The sequence below is a fragment of the Podarcis vaucheri genome (genome assembly GCF_965113315.1).
Source record: "Podarcis vaucheri genome assembly, chromosome: 2".
Classification (NCBI taxonomy): Eukaryota; Metazoa; Chordata; class Lepidosauria; order Squamata; family Lacertidae; genus Podarcis; species Podarcis vaucheri.
Window position 1 is genome coordinate 113,322,606 of NC_138760.1, and position 17,509 is coordinate 113,340,114.

Consider the following 17,509-nt stretch of genomic DNA (forward strand, 5'->3'; position numbering starts at 1 on the left):
TTGGATGCCCGGGCAGCACATTGTCCACCCAACAGGATAAGAGCAGGCCCCTCAGTTGAGCATCAGCCAGTGTATGTCAGCCAAGCTCAGAGCAATGGTAGCATCCTGAGGTGGAAGCTAGAACCAAAGGAGACGATTAGGACAATGGCTGCTGCTTGCAGAACAACGAGGAGGAGGACCCGCCTTCCCAAGAGAACGAAACAGACGACTCGGAAAGCCGCACATGGGAAGCTCCTGCCAAAGCAGAGGAAGCCAAATCTGAGCCAAGGGAAGCAGGGGCGGCGGACGGTGGTAGACCAGGTGATGGCACCTGTAAAGCAAGATGTCAGGCATCCCTGCGATGAGTTTATCTCTAAAGTTCTGAGTCAGCTGCACCGCGACAGGGTGCCCATATCGACCAAGGCCAAAGGGAAGATGATCACTTTCATAAGGAGGTTCTACAACACTGTGTCTAACCACGCCAAGAGCAGCAAGAAAGCCCAGAGGACCTCCACCATCGGCTCCAGGGAGCTACACAAAGCACTCAAGCGCGTGCTGCGCAAGAAACAAGTCATGGAGCTGGTGAAAACTGTCCGCAAAGTGGCACGGCGCCGTTAGGACATTTGTCCCAGTCTCCTTTGGCTGGCGCAAGCGAGATCTGCGGAGGAAACCTACGAAGCAAGAAACAAGAGAACCACCCACCTAATGAAAAGTCCTGATGCTACTCTAAAGAGACCGAGAAATTCTTCACTTTAAAGGAAACATCTAATGCGAGTACAGGGATCAACTACTCTCCATCCTGAATAAACTAAGAAGGGATCTGAGCTGCAGAAGAATCCTTGCATCTCCGGAAAACCTTTGGGAGAAGAAACATCTTATTCTTAGGAATATAATAAAATGGGATTCTACCAGGATCTTTAGCTTGGATGTGGTTTCCTTTCCCTGCAATAAAGCCAGATATTAGGGTTACTGCAGAAGATATTTAAGGGGCAACCATCTTTATCTAAAGCAGGGATAGACGAAACGATGTGGTCCTCCAGGTGTTGGATCACAGCTCCCATTATCCCTGAACATTGGGCCATGTTGTCTGGGGCTGATGAGCAAATGAGACCAAGGCTGGATCTAGAGATATTTAAAAATGTTACAGGAAAATGGGTTATAAAGCTCATAATGTAAAATCCCATTTTGGCTGCTCTATAATGTCTTGCCTGGCACCCCCCACCCAGCGCATGACGTCATGCATATGACGCAGTGGCGTAGCGTGGGTTGTCAGCACCCGGGGCAAGGCAAGTAATTTACGCCCCCTAACCCATGGATTTGCGCCCTCTAACCTGTGGATTTGCACCCCCTAACCCCCAGATGTTGCGCCCGGTGCGGCCGGCCCCCCCTGCACCCCCCACGCTATGCCACTGATATGACGACATGTGATGTCGGGCACCCTCAATGTGGGAGGGTTGGGTTATTCCTTCAGAGAAGCTGAGTACAGCTCTCTGAAACTGGTTCTGTTATCTCTTCTGTCAAGGTCATGCTGATTATAAAAGGAAGGCCAGAAGGACCCTGAGTTTCAGTTTCTTTTTCTGTCTCTCTTCCTTCTGGTGTGGTGTTCTGTACATAGTATGTGTACATAGTGTTAAGGTTTTAGACTTATTATAAGTTATTGTAAGTTAAGTCTGCTGCAACGGGATTTCTTATGGGCAGTGCCAATCCTGAATGTATTGGATTTGTGACCATTATGCTCATTTGCCTTCAGTAGCAGTAAAGCTCTGCTGGATGAAATATTAATTGCCTCTGGTCTATTTTTGGGAATCCTGCAACGGGTTTAAGTTTTTTACTCTGCTAACTATACATTGGAGTTCTGCTCTGGATCAATATTGAGTAGAATTTCATGACAGTTCAGTATGTTCAGTATACTGTACTGTGTACATATATATGTATCATAGTATTTTATGTATACTGTACATAGATATATATGTATATTTTGTAAACGCTGTCGGTGCTGCCATATCGCGTGAAGCTGGTGGAGGCTGGTGGGGAAAAAAGAGAGCAAAAACTCAGAATAATAGTAAAACGCTCGAACGAGGGCACTGATTTTGGCCGCCGATCCGTTTTTGTTTGGGCTCCCGGCCTTCCTTTGACACTTAGATTTTGCATTTAAACAGGCGCGATTGCACCGCAACAAGCGCCTTCCGTTGCAACGAGCACAGTCGCCGTTGCATTGCAAACAAGTGCATGGATCTGGGTGCGCCGGGAAAGATCGGCGAGGGAGGTGACTGCCGGAAGGAAAATAATCCTATAATTTTTTTTATGGCAATTCGGATTAGAAAATCAGCCGCCGGATCTGCGGTGTTTTAATTCTGTGGTTTTCGGTGGGCATGGAACGATTCGACGCTGCCCGGGATTTAGCGCTCAGACTCTGTTAAGCGCGAGTGAGAGCATCCGGGGCGCTTCGCTGCCTTGTTTCCCCCTCTTTCTCTCCAGCTGGAGGGCGATTCCTGTGCATTACTTATCCTTCTTTCCTTTCAGATGAAACGAGTGCATTGTCTTAAGAAGCAGCAGCCTGGCCAAGCATTAGGGTGCTTTGTTCGCAGCATGTTTCTGTCAGTGTCAGGATGGCCGAGTGGTCTAAGGCGCCAGACTCAAGGCTCATATCCTTCCCAGGCTCTGGGTGTTCTGGTCTCCGAATGGAGGCGTGGGTTCAAATCCCACTTCTGACACATCCTTTTTTAAAAAAACTACTTTATTCATTTATTTCTTATAAAAACATACATAAAGCTTACATACGTACCAAAGAGCTTAAAAATAAATTCCAGAAGAGAGAGAGAGAAAAAAAACATTTTCTCTTGTTTATGTTCAAGGTGGCTTTCATGCCCTGCTTTTGCTTTCAAGTTCCTTTTGTTACTTGGAGTGCATTTTGTGGAGTAGAGAATAAAGAAGGGGGAAAAGGGAAGGACGGCTTCTTTATTATATCTATAGAACTATAGAAATCTTAAACCTTAGGACTGCAAAGCACCAATTCTTTCCAGACATTTTGGCTTTTAAACGAAAGACAACTGATAGTCTGTCTTCTTGCCGCACTATAAAAAGAACCTTCAATCTGCTGGTTTGTAACACAACGTGCAGAGAACTTATTTTTTAAAAGATTTCCCAGATTCCATATGTTGGTAAAACATACCCAGACTTGGAAAAATGTATCCTAATTTACTAGACTGTATACTGGCTAGTGAAAAGCTTCGCCAGCCGCTTCCCTGGTGGTCTAGTGGTTAGGATTCGGCGCTCTCACCGCCGCGGCCCGGGTTCGATTCCCGGTCAGGGAATGTGTTTTGCAAACAGTTTCAATTAGTCAAAACAAATATTTTGAGAACACTTAGGAACCCGCTCTTTTGCTTCGAGCGGCTGTACTCTCCATCGTTGCAGAAAAACAACTCCTTGTCCGAAACATCCCTTTACCCCTGTTGCCCGCAGCACTGAAACAATAAATCGAGCCGCTCTGAACTACTGCAGCTTTCTTCAACGCTGGACTCTGCTTTTGTTTTGAATGGGTTGATGTTACGTAAAGTATTACACTGTTTAGGACCTTTATTGCATTGCTCGTCCATTCCTTCGTGCTTTATACTCTAACTTGGCACCAGGTGGCAGCCTGGCATCTTTGGAACCAGGTGCTGCTGCGACAACACATATGGAGTAACTGACCAGCTAAAACAATACAGTCATACCTCATGTTACATTTGATTCATGTTACGTTTTTTCAGGTTGCATCCCATGGCGACCCGGAAGTACCGGAAAGAGTTACTTCCAGGTTTCGCCACTCGCGCATGTGCAGAAGCGCTAAATCGCACTTCACACATGCGCACAAGTGCCAAATTGTGCCGCGCACCAGCGCAGATATGGCGCTTCAGGTTGCGGGCTTTTCACGTTGCGAACGGGCCTCCGGAATGGATCCCGTTCGCAACCAGAGTTACCACTGTACACACATCTCTCTTTTATCACCTGTGAAGCTACAGGACAAGGAGGATTCATTTACAGACAATAATACTGGTTGGAGTCGAGGAGGGGCAAGCGAGGATAATATCATCATTGAAGCTGGCTTCTGTCCAGAGATCTGCCTGTTCTCTATTCTACCACCAACAGTGGCAAAGTCGGGACCAGAAGGACTATCCCAGGACCGTAGTCTTTAGATACAGTGGTACCTCTGGTTGCGAACAAGATCTGTTCCGGAGGCCCGTTCACAACATGAAAAGAATGCAACCCACAGTGGTGCGTCTGCACATGCGCGGGTTGCGATTTGCCAATTCTGTGCATGCGCGTGACATCATTTTGCATGTCTGTGCATGTGTGAGCGGCGAAACCTGGAAGCAACCCATCCCGGTATTTCCAGGTCGTCGTGGGACGTAACCTGAAAGAACGTAACATGAAGTGGGCGTAACATGAGGTATGACTGTACAGTGGTACCTCTGGTTAAGTACTTAATTCGTTCCGGAAGTCTGTACTTAACCTGAAACTGTTCTTAACCTGAAGCACCACTTTAGCTAATGGGGCCTCCTCCTGCTGCCATGCCGCAGGAGCACGATTTCTGTTCTCAACCTGAAGCAAAGTTCTTAACCTGAAGCACTATTTCTGGGTTAGCGGAGTCTGTAACCTGAAGCGTATGTAACCTTAACCTGAGGTACCACTGTACTCAGATTTACACTGTTTTGGTGCAGAAACTCAGGTTGTGATTTTGATGATAAATCAGGTTTGGGGCTAATGGCCTCTACAGTCGTACACCTTGGTTCCTGAATGCCTTGTGACTCAAATGCTTTGGTTCCTGAACGCCGCAAACCCGGAAGTGAGTGTTCTGGTTTGAAAACGTTCTTTGGAAGCTGAACGTTCGACGCAGCTTCCGAATGGCTGCAGGAAGCTCCTGCAGCCAATCGGAAGCAGCGCCTCGGTTGTTGAACATTTTCTGAAGTCAAACGGACTTCTGGAAGGGATTCTGTTCGACAACCAAGGTACTACTGTCTGTTTATTCGCACAAAACATGCCTAGGGATGATGAAGCCTGGCTGATTTTTTTCTTAGTTGAAATTATGATTTCTGTGGTAAAACTAAAAGGGCAAGGTGCAGTTAATACATAGCTGTCAACGTTTCCCTTTTTTAAAGGGAAATTCCCTTATTCCGAATAGGATTCCTCGCAAGAAAAGGGAAAAGTTGACTGTCAAAACTCACAACTAGATCATAGTAAGGGTACGGTAGGTCATAGTCCCGTTCAGGGTAACAATGGTTCCTTGGCTACAGTGAAGCTAAAGGCACTTTCATTGTCATGCTATATTGTCTATATATGCCCATGCTGACAAAACTATGGTGACATTTGAAGGCCGGAGCTTAAGGAGAGCAGAAAAATGGCAGCCAAACAGCAAGGCAAGAAGAAAGCCAGGGTTCCAAAGAGAAAGAATGTCAACAAGAAGCACCAACAAGCGAGACGAAATTGGAAGAAGCTCCAGGCTCAAAAACATAAGAGGAAGCAGCCTCATTTGAAGTGTCAAGCCAAGAGGACCTCAGCCGCTAAGTCAAGGAGCAGCGGGCAGCCACGAAAGATCTGTTCCTCAAAGCTCTTTGCTTCCAAAATTCTGCGGCAGTTGCCCAAGGTGCGCATGGAGGCCAAGGCCAGAGATTTGATAAAGACCTTGTTGGCGGACTTATACAGTCACGTTGCGACCCAAGTAGAGGCCTTGAGGCAGAAAGAGGAGCAGGCCCCAATCAGCGGGGACGAAGTCCAAGCTGCCTTGAAGGAGGCCATGGAGAGGGAGTTGGCCAAGCACACGGCCGAACAGCCCACCGCCATCCCCACTGAGTGCGCTTAGAGAAGCATCCCTCCCCTTCTCCAGCGGCGGCAAGAAAGGAGAGGAGCAAAGGTTGCCCTGAGAGGATGCATACAATACTCCAGAGACTTTAAAAATATACTGCTGCCTTCCTAAGTCCTAGAAATCCTGTCGTTTACCACTTTAGACGTCTTATCGGACACCGGATGAAGTGAATTTGTTTGGAAAAGACATGAAAGAGGTGCTTTTCTAAAAGAAAAGAACCACAATTCCAGTAAAGCAGGATTTTAGCAGCTTTTTTCAGTTCTTCTAATAAATAAGAATTTTAGCAGCTTTATTCAAGTGTATTTGTTCCTCCTCCTTCTCCTCCTTATTCCTCCTCCTCCTCCTCCTCCTCCTCCTCCTCCTCCTCTTCTTCTTCTTCTTCTTCTTCTTCTTCTTCCCCTCCTCCTCCTCCTCCTCCTCTATGGAACTGAGCTTGGGTTTGACATTATTAGCTGTGAAGGGCAATGGTTGTTTTTAGATGTTTTAAATCCTTCTAAATTGTTTGTAAAAGTTTCATGTCACTTATTTTTAATTGTATTATAACATTTTGTGTTTGCCTCCCTGAGCATCTTTGGGAGGAAGGACAGGGTATAAATTTAACAACAACAACAACAACAACAACAACAACCATTTATTATTTATACCCCGCCCATCTGGCTGGGTTTCCCCAGTCACTCTGGGCGACTCCCAACAAAAGATTACACAATACAATATAATAATAATAATAATAATAATAATAATAATAATAATAATAATAGTAATAAACATTTCAATATTAATTACTAAAATATAAGCATGCTGATTATTTCTTCAAAAAGTGTTACAGTGGTGCCTCGCAAGATGAAATTAATTTGTTCTGTGAGTTTTTTTGTCTAACAAATTTTTCATCTTGCGAAGCACTGTGTTGGAAAAGTTTTGGAAAAGCTTCAAAAATCACCAAAAACCTCAAAAAAGGCTACCACACTGCGTTCTATGAGTTGCTCCTCGAAGTCAAGTCGCAACTGTATTAACGGTGTTAAGAAAAAGGAAACAAACTTGCAAGACGTTTTCGTCTTGCGAAGCAAGCCCATAGGGAAATTCGTCTTGCGAAGCAGCTCAAAAACCGCAAAACCCTTTCGTCTAGCGCGTTTTTCGTCTTGCGAGGCATTCGTCTTGCGGGGCACCACTGTATTCTACATTAACCACTTTCTCCTACCATGCAAATCTCCTATCCCTTGGGGTTATCCTAGTGTACTCTTTGACTTATCCATGACAGGGCAAACTTGAGCCACACTTTTAAATCACCTTGCGTTTTCACCAAAGAATCCTGGAAACTGAAGTTTGCTGTGGATTGCAGCTCTGCCAAGGGGTCTCCTCACAACTCTCAGCACCTTAACAAACTATAGTTCCTTGCATTCTGTGGTCTGATAGGAATAGGTATTGTAGTAGCCATGTTTTAAGGCTAAGCCAAAATGGCTTCCAATTTTGGTGTGTGTGTAAAAACACTGTCTGGAAATAGCAGCAGCAGCAGCAAAGAGGCACATCTTAGAGGCTGGAGGCTGTTACCCCAGCCGCCTCAGAATATTATGAGAGGACTTCTCTGGTCAGGGCCGGTCCAACCATGAGACAAGCAGGATACACAAAGACAGGAGATCCAATGTAGATCTTTATTTTCCCCTGTTTCCTGATGTAGATCTTCACCCACCCCTTCCTCCCTGGCAGCAGGGTCTGGGAAGAACACCATTTTGTGGTTTGCCCAGGGTTGTCACCTGCCCTGTAAAAAACCGGGATCATCCAATTTTGTGTTCCCTGCCTCGTTTCAACTTTCAACAGGACTCCTTTCCCCTGCTACTTCTGAAGTCATCAACCATGAAAAATAAAAAGGTTAATTAAAGCTTAATTAGAAGGTAATTAGAGAGAACAAGAAAGATAACAAGGTGACAGTACAGTCATACCTTGGGTTACAGATACTTCAGGTTGTGTTTTTTGGGGTTATGGACATACCGAAACCTGGAAGTACTGGAATGGGTTATTTCTGGGTTTTGGTGCTCGCGCATGCGCAGAAATACTAAATCGCACTTTGCGCATGCGCAGAAGTGCTGAAATGCAACCCGCGTGTGCACAGATGCGGCACTGCGGGTTGCGAACCCTGCGGGTTGCGAACGTGCATCCCGCACGGATCACGTTCGCAACCCGAGAGTCCACTGTATACTACTATATAAGCGCAGCAGAATGCAATAAGTGGTTTAACAAACCAGAAACAGAAATGGAAATGGAGGGAAGCCAAGGGGGAGAGGGGAATTTAGAAAACGATTGTTTGGTTAAGTTGAATATTGTATGATATATGTATGAAAATAATAAAATCTGATTATTTTAAAAGAAGAAATGTTCCTCCTTTGCACGCCCACCCTAAAGTGCTTGCCTTGCATAGCTTAGTTTTCTGAGCCTGCCCTCCAAAGCCGGCTGACAGATGCTCCAGTTAAGCCAAGAGAGCTTGCCGGCCCTTTCTACCGCCTGTAAAAAATGAAAGATAAGGAAATAAAACTGGGTGTCATCAGCATACCGATGACCAGGAGTTTCCCCCCAGCTGAAACTCACTGGAACTCAGTTCTGGCACCTCTCAGGTGGGCGCCATTTCCATTCTAAGAGAACAAGGGAGGTGTTTGTGGTGAGTTCCTGCACTTAATCATTCCATTGCATTCCATTGCATGGAAGCATCTCCACCCCCATCATTCAGCCCAGAAACTGAGGTCCAGCTCTGAGGGCCTTCTGGCAGTTCCCTCACTGCGAGAAGTTACAGAGAACCAGGCATAGGGCCTTCTTGGTAGTGGCACCTGCTCTGTGGAACGCCTTCCCATCAGATGTCAAGGAAATAAATTATTATTATTATTATTATTATTATTATTATTATTACTACTACAGTGGACCCTTGGGTCCCGTTACCTTCGGGTAGTGTAACTTTTGGGTTGCGAATGCCGCAAACCCGGAAGTGTATACTTATGGGTTTCACCACATGCGCAGAAATGGCGCCTCATGTTACAGACTTTTTGGGGTACGTAAGGACTCTGGTTTCTCTTCAGATCGTATAAATCTTTCGCCTTTTACCCCTGGGACAAATTAGTTCCTGTCTGGAGGGTCCACTGTACAGTGGTACCTCAGGTTAAGAACATAATTCGTTCTGGAGGTCCGTTCTTAACCTGAAACTTTTCTTAACCTGAAGCACCACTTTAGTTAATGGTGCCTCCCGCCGCCACCGTGCGATTTGTGTTCTCATCCTGAAGCAAAGTTCTTAATCCGAGGTACTATTTCTGGGTTAGCGGAGTCCGCAACCTGAAGTGTCTGTAACCTGAAGCGTCTGTAACCCGAGGTACCACTGTATTATTATCGCTTGCCAATTCCTTCGTGCATTTTCATAAAGATTTAAACTCTAACTTGGCACCAGGGGGCAGCCTAACATATGCCATCTTTGGAACCAGGTGCTGCTGCACACCCAGAGAAAGAGCAGGTATGTTTGTTGTTCTGCTTCATTCCCAAAAGGAGGAATGAAAAAACTGCACCCCAGCTACACTGCAGCTTAACATGGAAGTTCCATTGGCAGACATGGGGTGAACTGATGGAGAAAATCGTGCATAACGGCACGCGGGGGGGGGGGGATGTGCACCTCAGCTGCACCTCAATGACGAGGTCACATGGAGTACCTGACCAGATAAAAACATGCAAAACTCATATCTTTGATAATCTGCAAAGCTACAGGAGTAGGTGGATTCATTGACATGTTATCGTTGTTTAGTTGTTTAGTCATGTCCGACTCTTTGTGACCCCATGGACCAGAGCACACCAGGCACTCCTGTCTCCCACTGCCTCCCGAAGTTTGGTCAAACTCATGCTGGTAGCTTCGAGAACACTGTCCAACCATCTCGTCTTTGGTTGTCCCCTTCTCCTTGTGCCCTCCATCTTTCCCAACATCAGGGTCTTTTCCAGGGAGTCTTCTCATGAGGTGGCCAAAGTATTGGAGCCTCAGCTTCAGGATCTGTCCTTCCAGTGAGCACTCAGGGCTGCTTTCCTTAAGAATGGATAGGTTTGATCTTCTTGCAGTCCATGGTACTCTCAAGAGTCTCCTCCAGCACCGTAATTCAAAAGCAAACAAACAATAATATTAATTGGAGTCAAGGAGGGGCAAGAGAGCAGAGCATCACCATTGACAGTTTCTAAAGAACTGTCTCAAGGTGATTTGTGCATAAAATAATTGAAAACATCCTGCATGATGCGGAAGAGAGGAAGTTCAGCAACATCAGGAGGCGCATACGTTCCCCATCTCTGTTCTGAATTCTGTATTTCTTCCCCTATGGACAGATTCCTGAAATATATTCCGAACCAGTGTTGAAAGAAAATATTGCACATGCATGATACTCAATTGTTCACCTTAACTTTGAAAATTCACAACATTTCAATGCCTGTGTTGGTGAACTGGCCCCCTGTTTAAAAAGTTTGAGGAACCCTGGTGTAGAACAATGGTTCTCAAAGGGTGTGGCAAATGTGGTGGGAAGATTCAAGGACAATCAAAGAAACATTCAAACATTTCAGTGGAGTAGAGTAGAGAAGACCCATATAATTTGGCACCAGTAGCAGGCCCAAGCAAAAGAAAGTTTGTCGACAATATGTGGATAGCTCTGAATCTTGGTTTCACATGGACTGGAGATTGAAATGTCCCTCAGCCTGTATTTGATGTGTAGTGAGATGCTTTCCTTTTTTATAGTAATTTTTATTAATTTTAACATATAAATTATAATACATACCACAAAACCTCACCACTTATACAATCTTTTTTTTTTTGACTTCCATCAGCACCTCTGATGATCCACCATTTTAACCACTTCTTATGCATTTCTTAAATTCATATTGCCTTTAATTATCTTAACTAACCATCCTCCCCTTTCTCCATTTTTGCAATAGTTCTAATAGTTCACCTCACAAAACTTCTTGCAAACCTACAAACGTAGTCTGATCATCACAATTACTTTTCAAATAGTCTGTAAATTTACACCAGTCTTCTGTGAATTTCTGGTCCTGCAGATTTTGAATCCTTCCTGATAGTTTATCTAATTCTGCATAGTCCATTAATTTCATCCTCCAGTCTTCTTTCGTCGGTAATTCTTCTTGCTTCCATTTTTGTGCCAATAATATTCTTGCTGCCGTCGTTGCATATAAAAATAGCTTACATTATTTTCTATTTACGTATATCACTTCCTACAATGCCCAGTAAAAATGCTTCTGGTTTCTTTATAAATGTATATTTCAACATTTTATTCATCTCATTATATATCATTTCCCAGAAGCTTTTCACTTTTTTACATTCCCACCACATGTGATAAAATGTTCCTTCTTTTTCTTTACATTTCCAACATTTATTGCTGACTTTATACATAGTGAGATGCTTTCCAATTCCAATGTGGCCCCAGGTGGGAAGAAAATACATCTGTTGTCAAAACATGGAAATCTGGCAAACAAGAATGTTCAGTATTTTGAAAGGCTTTTGGAGCAGCAGAAATGACAAGGATCATACTTTTTTTAAAAACAACAACCCCACACAAGTACAATGCTCAGAAAAGATGCAGTTTATATCTTACCAAGTGGCTGAATTGATTGCTCAACAGAAAACTCCCCACATACAATAGCTGAAATATGGATTAAGCCCACCAGTCGCTTGACCGTGAACAATTTGTTTGATGGTGACGCTGAGTGACATATTATGGAAATTCCTTTGTCTGGTGATACAGGGATTTTCAACTCTGAGAAATACGAAAGATCAGAAGAGAGAAAGGCTTCTTTGTGTTGATGAGGAAATGGCAGTTTGTCTCAGATTAGATTTATAAATGAGATTACCTGGCAAAAGCAAGCTCACATCAAGAAGCAGACACGGAGCAATGGATCCAAACTACAAGAAAGAAGATTCCACCTAAACATTAGGAAGAACTTCCTGACAGCAAGAGCTGTTCGACAGTGGAATTTGCTGCCAAGGAGTGTGGTGGAGTCTCCTTCTTTGGAGGTCTTTAAGCAGAGGCTTGACAACCATATGTCAGGAGTGCTCTGATGGTGTTTCCTGCTTGGCAGGGGGTTGGACTCGATGGCCCTTGTGGTCTCTTTCAACTCTATGATTCTATGATTCTATGATCTTTCATTGGGTTTGTATACATATGTAAGAGGCTTGTTTGTAATTATATTTTGGGAAGGATTCATGTATAGTTTGGGAACGATGCAGTTGCATTGCTTTATACTTTCTGGATTTCCCATTGCTATTATAAAGTAGTTGTGTTCCATGTAACAACAACAACAGCAACAACAACTTATTATTTATACCCCGCCCATCTGGCTGGGCTTCCCCAGCCACTCTGGGCGGCTTCCAACAAAATATTAAAATACAGTAATGCATCGGACATTAAAAGCTTCCCTAAACAGGGCTGCCTTCAGATGTCTTCTAAAAGTCTGGTAGTTGTTTCTCTCTTTGACATCCGGTGGGAGGGCGTTCCACAGGGCAGGTGCCACTACTGAGAAGGCCCTCTGCCTGTAACTTGGCTTCTCACAGTGAGGGAACTGCCAGAAGGCCCTTGGCGCTGGGAGCCAATGTAGGTCTTCCAAAACCAGTGTTATGTGGTCTCGGCGGCCACCCCCAGTCACCAGTCTAGCTGCCACATTCTGGATTAGTTGTAGTTTCTGGGTCACCTTCAAAGGTAGCCCCACACAGAGCGCATTGCAGTAGTCCAAGCGGGAGATAGCTAGAGCATGCACCACTCTGGCGAGGCAGTAAGTGGGCAGGTAGGGTCTCAGCCTGCTTACCAGATGGAGCTGGTAAACAGCTGCTCTGGACACAGAATTAACCTGCGCCTCCATGGACAGCTGTGAGTCCAAAATGACTCCCAGGCTGCACACCTGGTCCTTCAGGGGCACAGTTACCCCATTCAGGACCAGGGAGTCCTCCACACCCGCCCGCCTCCTGTCCCCCCAAAACAGTACTTCTGTCTTGTCAGGATTCAACCTTAATCTGTTAGCCGCCATCCATCCTCCAACTGCCTCCAGATGCTCACACAGGACCTTCAATGCCTTCACTGGCTCTGATTTGAAAGAGAGGTAGAGCATTGCTAGGAGTTGTTTGCTTTCGTTTCCCCATGTACAGTGGTACCTCTGGATGCGAACGGGATCCATTCCAGAGCCCCGTTTGTATCCTGAAGTGAACACAACCTGTGTCTGTGCGTCAGCACATGCGCGGGTCACGATTCGCCGCTTCTGCGCATGCGCGAGTGGCGAAGCCCAGAAGTAACGCACTCCGTTACTTCTGGGTTGCCACTGAGCGCAACCCGAAAATGCTCAACCCGAAGCTACTTCAACCTGAGGTATGACTGTATTTGTAATCGATAAAAAAATTCAGTGGCACAAGTTTTTATTCTGAAAGTGTGGTTCCCAAGAAAAAGGTTTGAGGATCCTTGGTGTAGAACAGGCATCCCCAAACTCGGCCCTCCAGATGTTTTGGGACCACAACTCCCATCATCCCTAGCTAACAGGACCAGTGGTCAGGGATGATGGGAATTGTAGTCCCAAAACATCTGGAGGGCTGAGTTCGGGGGTGCCTGGTGTAGAAAGAAAACTTTCCCGTCTTGGCAACTGGCAGTGGCAGGAACAGTACAGTGTGAGGAAGGCAACATGCCATGGCTCCCACTCACTGAGAGGTAAAAAAAATGATGACAAAAAGCTCTGCCTAGATCCGTGATAGCAAGGAATAGGTCATAGTCACATTCAGGGTAACAATGGTTCCTTGGCTACACTGAAGCCAGAGGCGCCCAATCAGCACTCTCCACATAACACCTTCATTTGCATGCCATTGTCTATAAATGCCCATGCTGACAAAAAATTTGAAGGCAGGAGCTTAAGGAGGAAACAAAGAAACAATGGCAGCCAAACAGCAAGGCAAAAAGAAAGCCAGGGTTTCAAAGAAGAAGAACAACGTGCGCAAGAAGCACCCACAACCTAGACGGAATCAGAAGAATCCGAAGAGGCTCCAGGCTCGAAAACAGAAGAAGAAGCAGCCTCATTTGAAGCGTCAAGCCAAGAGGACCTCAGGCGCGAAGTCAGGGAGCAGTGGGCAGCCGCGAAAGATCTGTTCCTCAAAGCTCTTTGCCTCCAAAATTCTGCGCCAGTTGCCCAAGGTGCGCATGGAGGCCAAGGCCAAGAATCTGATGAAGACCTTGTTGGCGGACTTGTACAACCACGTGGCGACCCAGGTACAGGCCATGAGCCAGCAAGAAGAGCAGAACCCCATCAGCGGCGACGAAGTCCAAGCCGCCTTGAAGGAGGCCATGGAGAGGGAGTTGGCCAAGCACACGGCCGAACAGCCCACCGCCATCCCCACCGAGTGCACTTAGAGAAGCATCCCTCCCCTTCTCCAGTGGCGGCAAGAAGGGACAGGACCAAAGCTTGCCCTAAGAAGATCCATATAATACCCAAGAGACTTTAAAAATATATTGCTGCCTTCCTAAGTCCAAGAAATCCTGTCGTTTACCACTTTAGACATCATCAGACACCGGATGGAGAGGATTGCTATTATGTGGAAAAACCGTGAAAGAAGTGGCTTTCAAAAAGAAAAGAACCACAATTCCAGTAAAGCAGGATTTTAGCAGCTTATTTCACTTCTTCCAATAAATCAGGATTTTTGCAGCTTTATTCCACTCTAATTGTGTCTTCTTCTGCTTCTCTGGAACTGAGCTTGGGTTTGGGTGATGAGTACAAATCCAGTTATCTAAAATGCTGATTAGGAAAAATATCCACTGTGTCATACTAAACAGCAATCAGATGAATGATTAAAAAAAATAAATCCAAGTGATATTGGAAAAATGGAGGGGGGGAGGTAAAATTTACAGAAATGAAACAATCTTAATACAGTGGTACCTCAGGTTAAGTACTTAGTTCGTTCCGGAGGTCCGTTCTTAACCTGAAACTTTTCTTAACCTGAACATAGGCGCCGACTCCATGGGGCCTGAGGGGGCCCGAGCCCCCTCAAAAATTCGTTTGGGGGGGCTCCGCCCCCCCAATAATCTTGGGCGCCCCTCCAGCAGAGCGCCACCGCCGCCCCTCCCCCAGCCCAAAATGCACAGGGTTGGGCTGCATGCCTCCTGCCCTCCCTCCCGAGCAAAAGCTCCACCCAATTTCCTTCGGAGCTGATTAATAGGCGCAGCACGCTCTCCCCTATTCGCTCACGAGGAGGCGGCGCCACTTTATCTGCATATTCATGAGCTTATTTATTATTCATGAGCTTTCGCAGGCTCCCCCAATGTTTTTTATAAGTCGGCGCCCCTGAACCTGAAGCACCACTTTAGCTAATGGGGCCTCCTGCTGCCGCCGTACCGCCAGAGCATGATTTCTGTTCTTATCCTGAAGCAAAGTTCTTAACCCGAGGTAATATTTCTGGGTGAGAGGAGTCTGTAACCTGAAGCATATGTAACCTGAAGCGTATGTAACCCGAGGTACCACTGTATACTTTTTCTTTGCTTCGAGCAGCTGTGCATTGTTGCAGTTTAATAAGTAAAAAAAATACTGAATATTTATAATTTAACGTACTGTGTTGCAGGGAAGCACCTGTTAGAACTTGAATATTTTAATAATAATAATAATAATAATAATAATAATAATAATTTTTTATTTATACCCCGCCCTCCCCAGCCAAGGCTGGGCCCAGAGCAGCTCACAAGCAATAATAAAATCAAAATGAATGTTTACAACTTAAAAACAAAAATAAAATACAACATTAAAATAATGGAACATTAAAATATTAAAATATAGCCTCATCGCAGGAGGAGAAGGAAAAGAAAAAAGAGAGGGAGGGAGGGAGGGAATCAAATTGGCTCTCCGTGGGGCATACCAGGAGAGGCGGTCCCGTAGGTACGAAGGTCCTAGGCCGTGAAGGGCTTTAAAGGTCAAAAGCAGGACCTTAAATCTGACCCTGTACTCCACCGGGAGCCAGTGCAGCTTGAAAAGCCCTGGGTGAATATGCTCCCATGGCAGAGACCCCGTGAGGAGCCTCGCTGCAGCATTCTGCACCCGCTGGAGTTTCTGGGACAGCTTCAAGGGCAGCCCTGCGTAGAGCGAATTACAGTAGTCAAGCCTGCAGATGACCGTCGCATGGATCACTGTGGCCAGGTCGGGGCGGGAAAGGTAAGGGACCAACTTTAGTGTTGGATATTCACTTATCACTTAATATTATTTGTTTTAAAAGCCACCAAGTAAATGTTGGAAATGAAACAATCCAAAGGGTCATGTTTTCATATGTGGTGGACTTGTAAAAATGCACCAGGCTTTTGGGAAATGATTCACAATGAATTGAAAAAGATGTTGAAAGCAGTCATCTCCCCAAAAGCCTGAAGCGTTGAATCCTGAAAGTTGGGATATAAATTCAATGAAATAAAGCAGCAGCAACAACAATTAACAAACATTCACCTTATGTCAGACAGTTTGCTAACCCAAGTGCATTTATAGTCTTCTAGACTTGGCACTGAACATGGGTTTGTGCTGAAAGAATGCGCTGCTATGGATAACAACTTCTGAGTGCGGCTACTGCTATCCTCCAGAGGGTGATCCTGAATATCTTTCAAAAGAATGAGTTCTAAAAATAAACATTGGAATCCATCTTTTTTAAAGGCAAAAGGGGACTTGTACATATCAGGAATAGCTTGTGCAATAATGATTTAGGCCCACTTTTAGACCCATTTTAAGGTGATTTTTTTCTATTTTGCAGGGAAGCTAGTAACACTACTTAGAAGATACTGTGTGCCAGTATCCATACTCAGCAGAGTTACATCTCAACGCAGCTCCTTCCTTGGAAGCGTCTTCAGAGTTGAAGGTACACACAGTATACCTTATAGGCAATAAACACTCATGGATGCCATAAAGATTCAATCAAGTGTAGAGGTTTACTTGACAGGCATAAAAGCATATTGGTAGCAAATTTATACAGACATTCACCACTGCCATGGTCAAGGCATGCAGGTGTAGTGGTTAAGAGCGGTGGACTCGTAATCTGGTGAACCGGGTTCGCGTCCCCGGTCCTCCACCTGCAGCTGCTGGGTGACCTTGGGCCAGTCACACTTCTCTGAAGTCTCTCAGCCTCACTCACCTCATAGGGTGTTTCTTGTGGGGGAGGAAGGGAAAGGAGAATGTTAGCCGCTTTGAGACTCCTTCGGGTAGTGATAAAGCGGGATATCAAATCCAAACTCTTCTTCTCTTCTTAGAGTCCAACAAGAGTCTAAGACACTCACTCTGCTTCTCTCACCACAAGACGCAAGCAAGAGACTCACAACAAGTTACAACAAGTTACACAGAACCACTGTTATCAGTACTTCCTGTCACACTGCACATGTCCAAAGAACAGTTCCCACAGAAAACATCCTTGCATAGATAAAACAGTCTAGCCTTCTGCTTCTTCTTGAAACTTCTCTGCTCTTCTCTGTTTCTGGAACAAATGATTCTTCTCTCTCTCACACACAGAGAGAATATCAATTGCATTATCTGAAGAAGTGTGCATGCACACGAAAGCTCATACCAATAACAAACTTAGTTGCTCTCTGAGGTGCTACTGGAAGGATTTTTTTTTTTTATTTAATCCAAGGCATGTTGTTTAAGGGAGAAGGAGGTGCCTTTCAAATTGATCTGGACTTAACTTCTGAA

General features: G+C 45.2%; 3 protein-coding genes across 3 annotated transcripts in view; 2 read left to right on the forward strand and 1 right to left on the reverse strand.

Moving 5' to 3' along the window:
* Nucleotides 1–17,509, reverse strand: part of LOC309524893 (E3 ubiquitin-protein ligase TRIM7-like) — a 254,550-nt gene that overhangs the window by 8,697 nt on the left and 228,344 nt on the right. The gene's annotated exons all lie outside the window — the stretch shown is intronic.
* On the forward strand, nt 5,279–6,113 carry LOC309525289 (uncharacterized protein). Its single transcript, XM_082210848.1, has one exon. The coding sequence runs from the start codon at nt 5,357–5,359 to the stop codon at nt 5,816–5,818; it is 462 nt and encodes a 153-aa protein (XP_082066974.1). The 5' UTR covers nt 5,279–5,356; the 3' UTR covers nt 5,819–6,113.
* LOC309525287 (uncharacterized protein) lies at nt 13,686–14,512 on the forward strand. The gene has a single exon (XM_082210846.1). It carries the CDS (start codon nt 13,741–13,743, stop codon nt 14,212–14,214), a length of 474 nt encoding a protein of 157 aa, XP_082066972.1. The 5' UTR covers nt 13,686–13,740; the 3' UTR covers nt 14,215–14,512.

Excerpts from the sequence above, each read along its gene's own strand:
- LOC309525289 (XM_082210848.1), top strand. The coding sequence starts at position 5,357 with ATGGCAGCCAAACAGCAAGGCAAGAAGAAAGCCAGGGTTCCAAAGAGA.
- LOC309525287 (XM_082210846.1), top strand. The coding sequence starts at position 13,741 with ATGGCAGCCAAACAGCAAGGCAAAAAGAAAGCCAGGGTTTCAAAGAAG.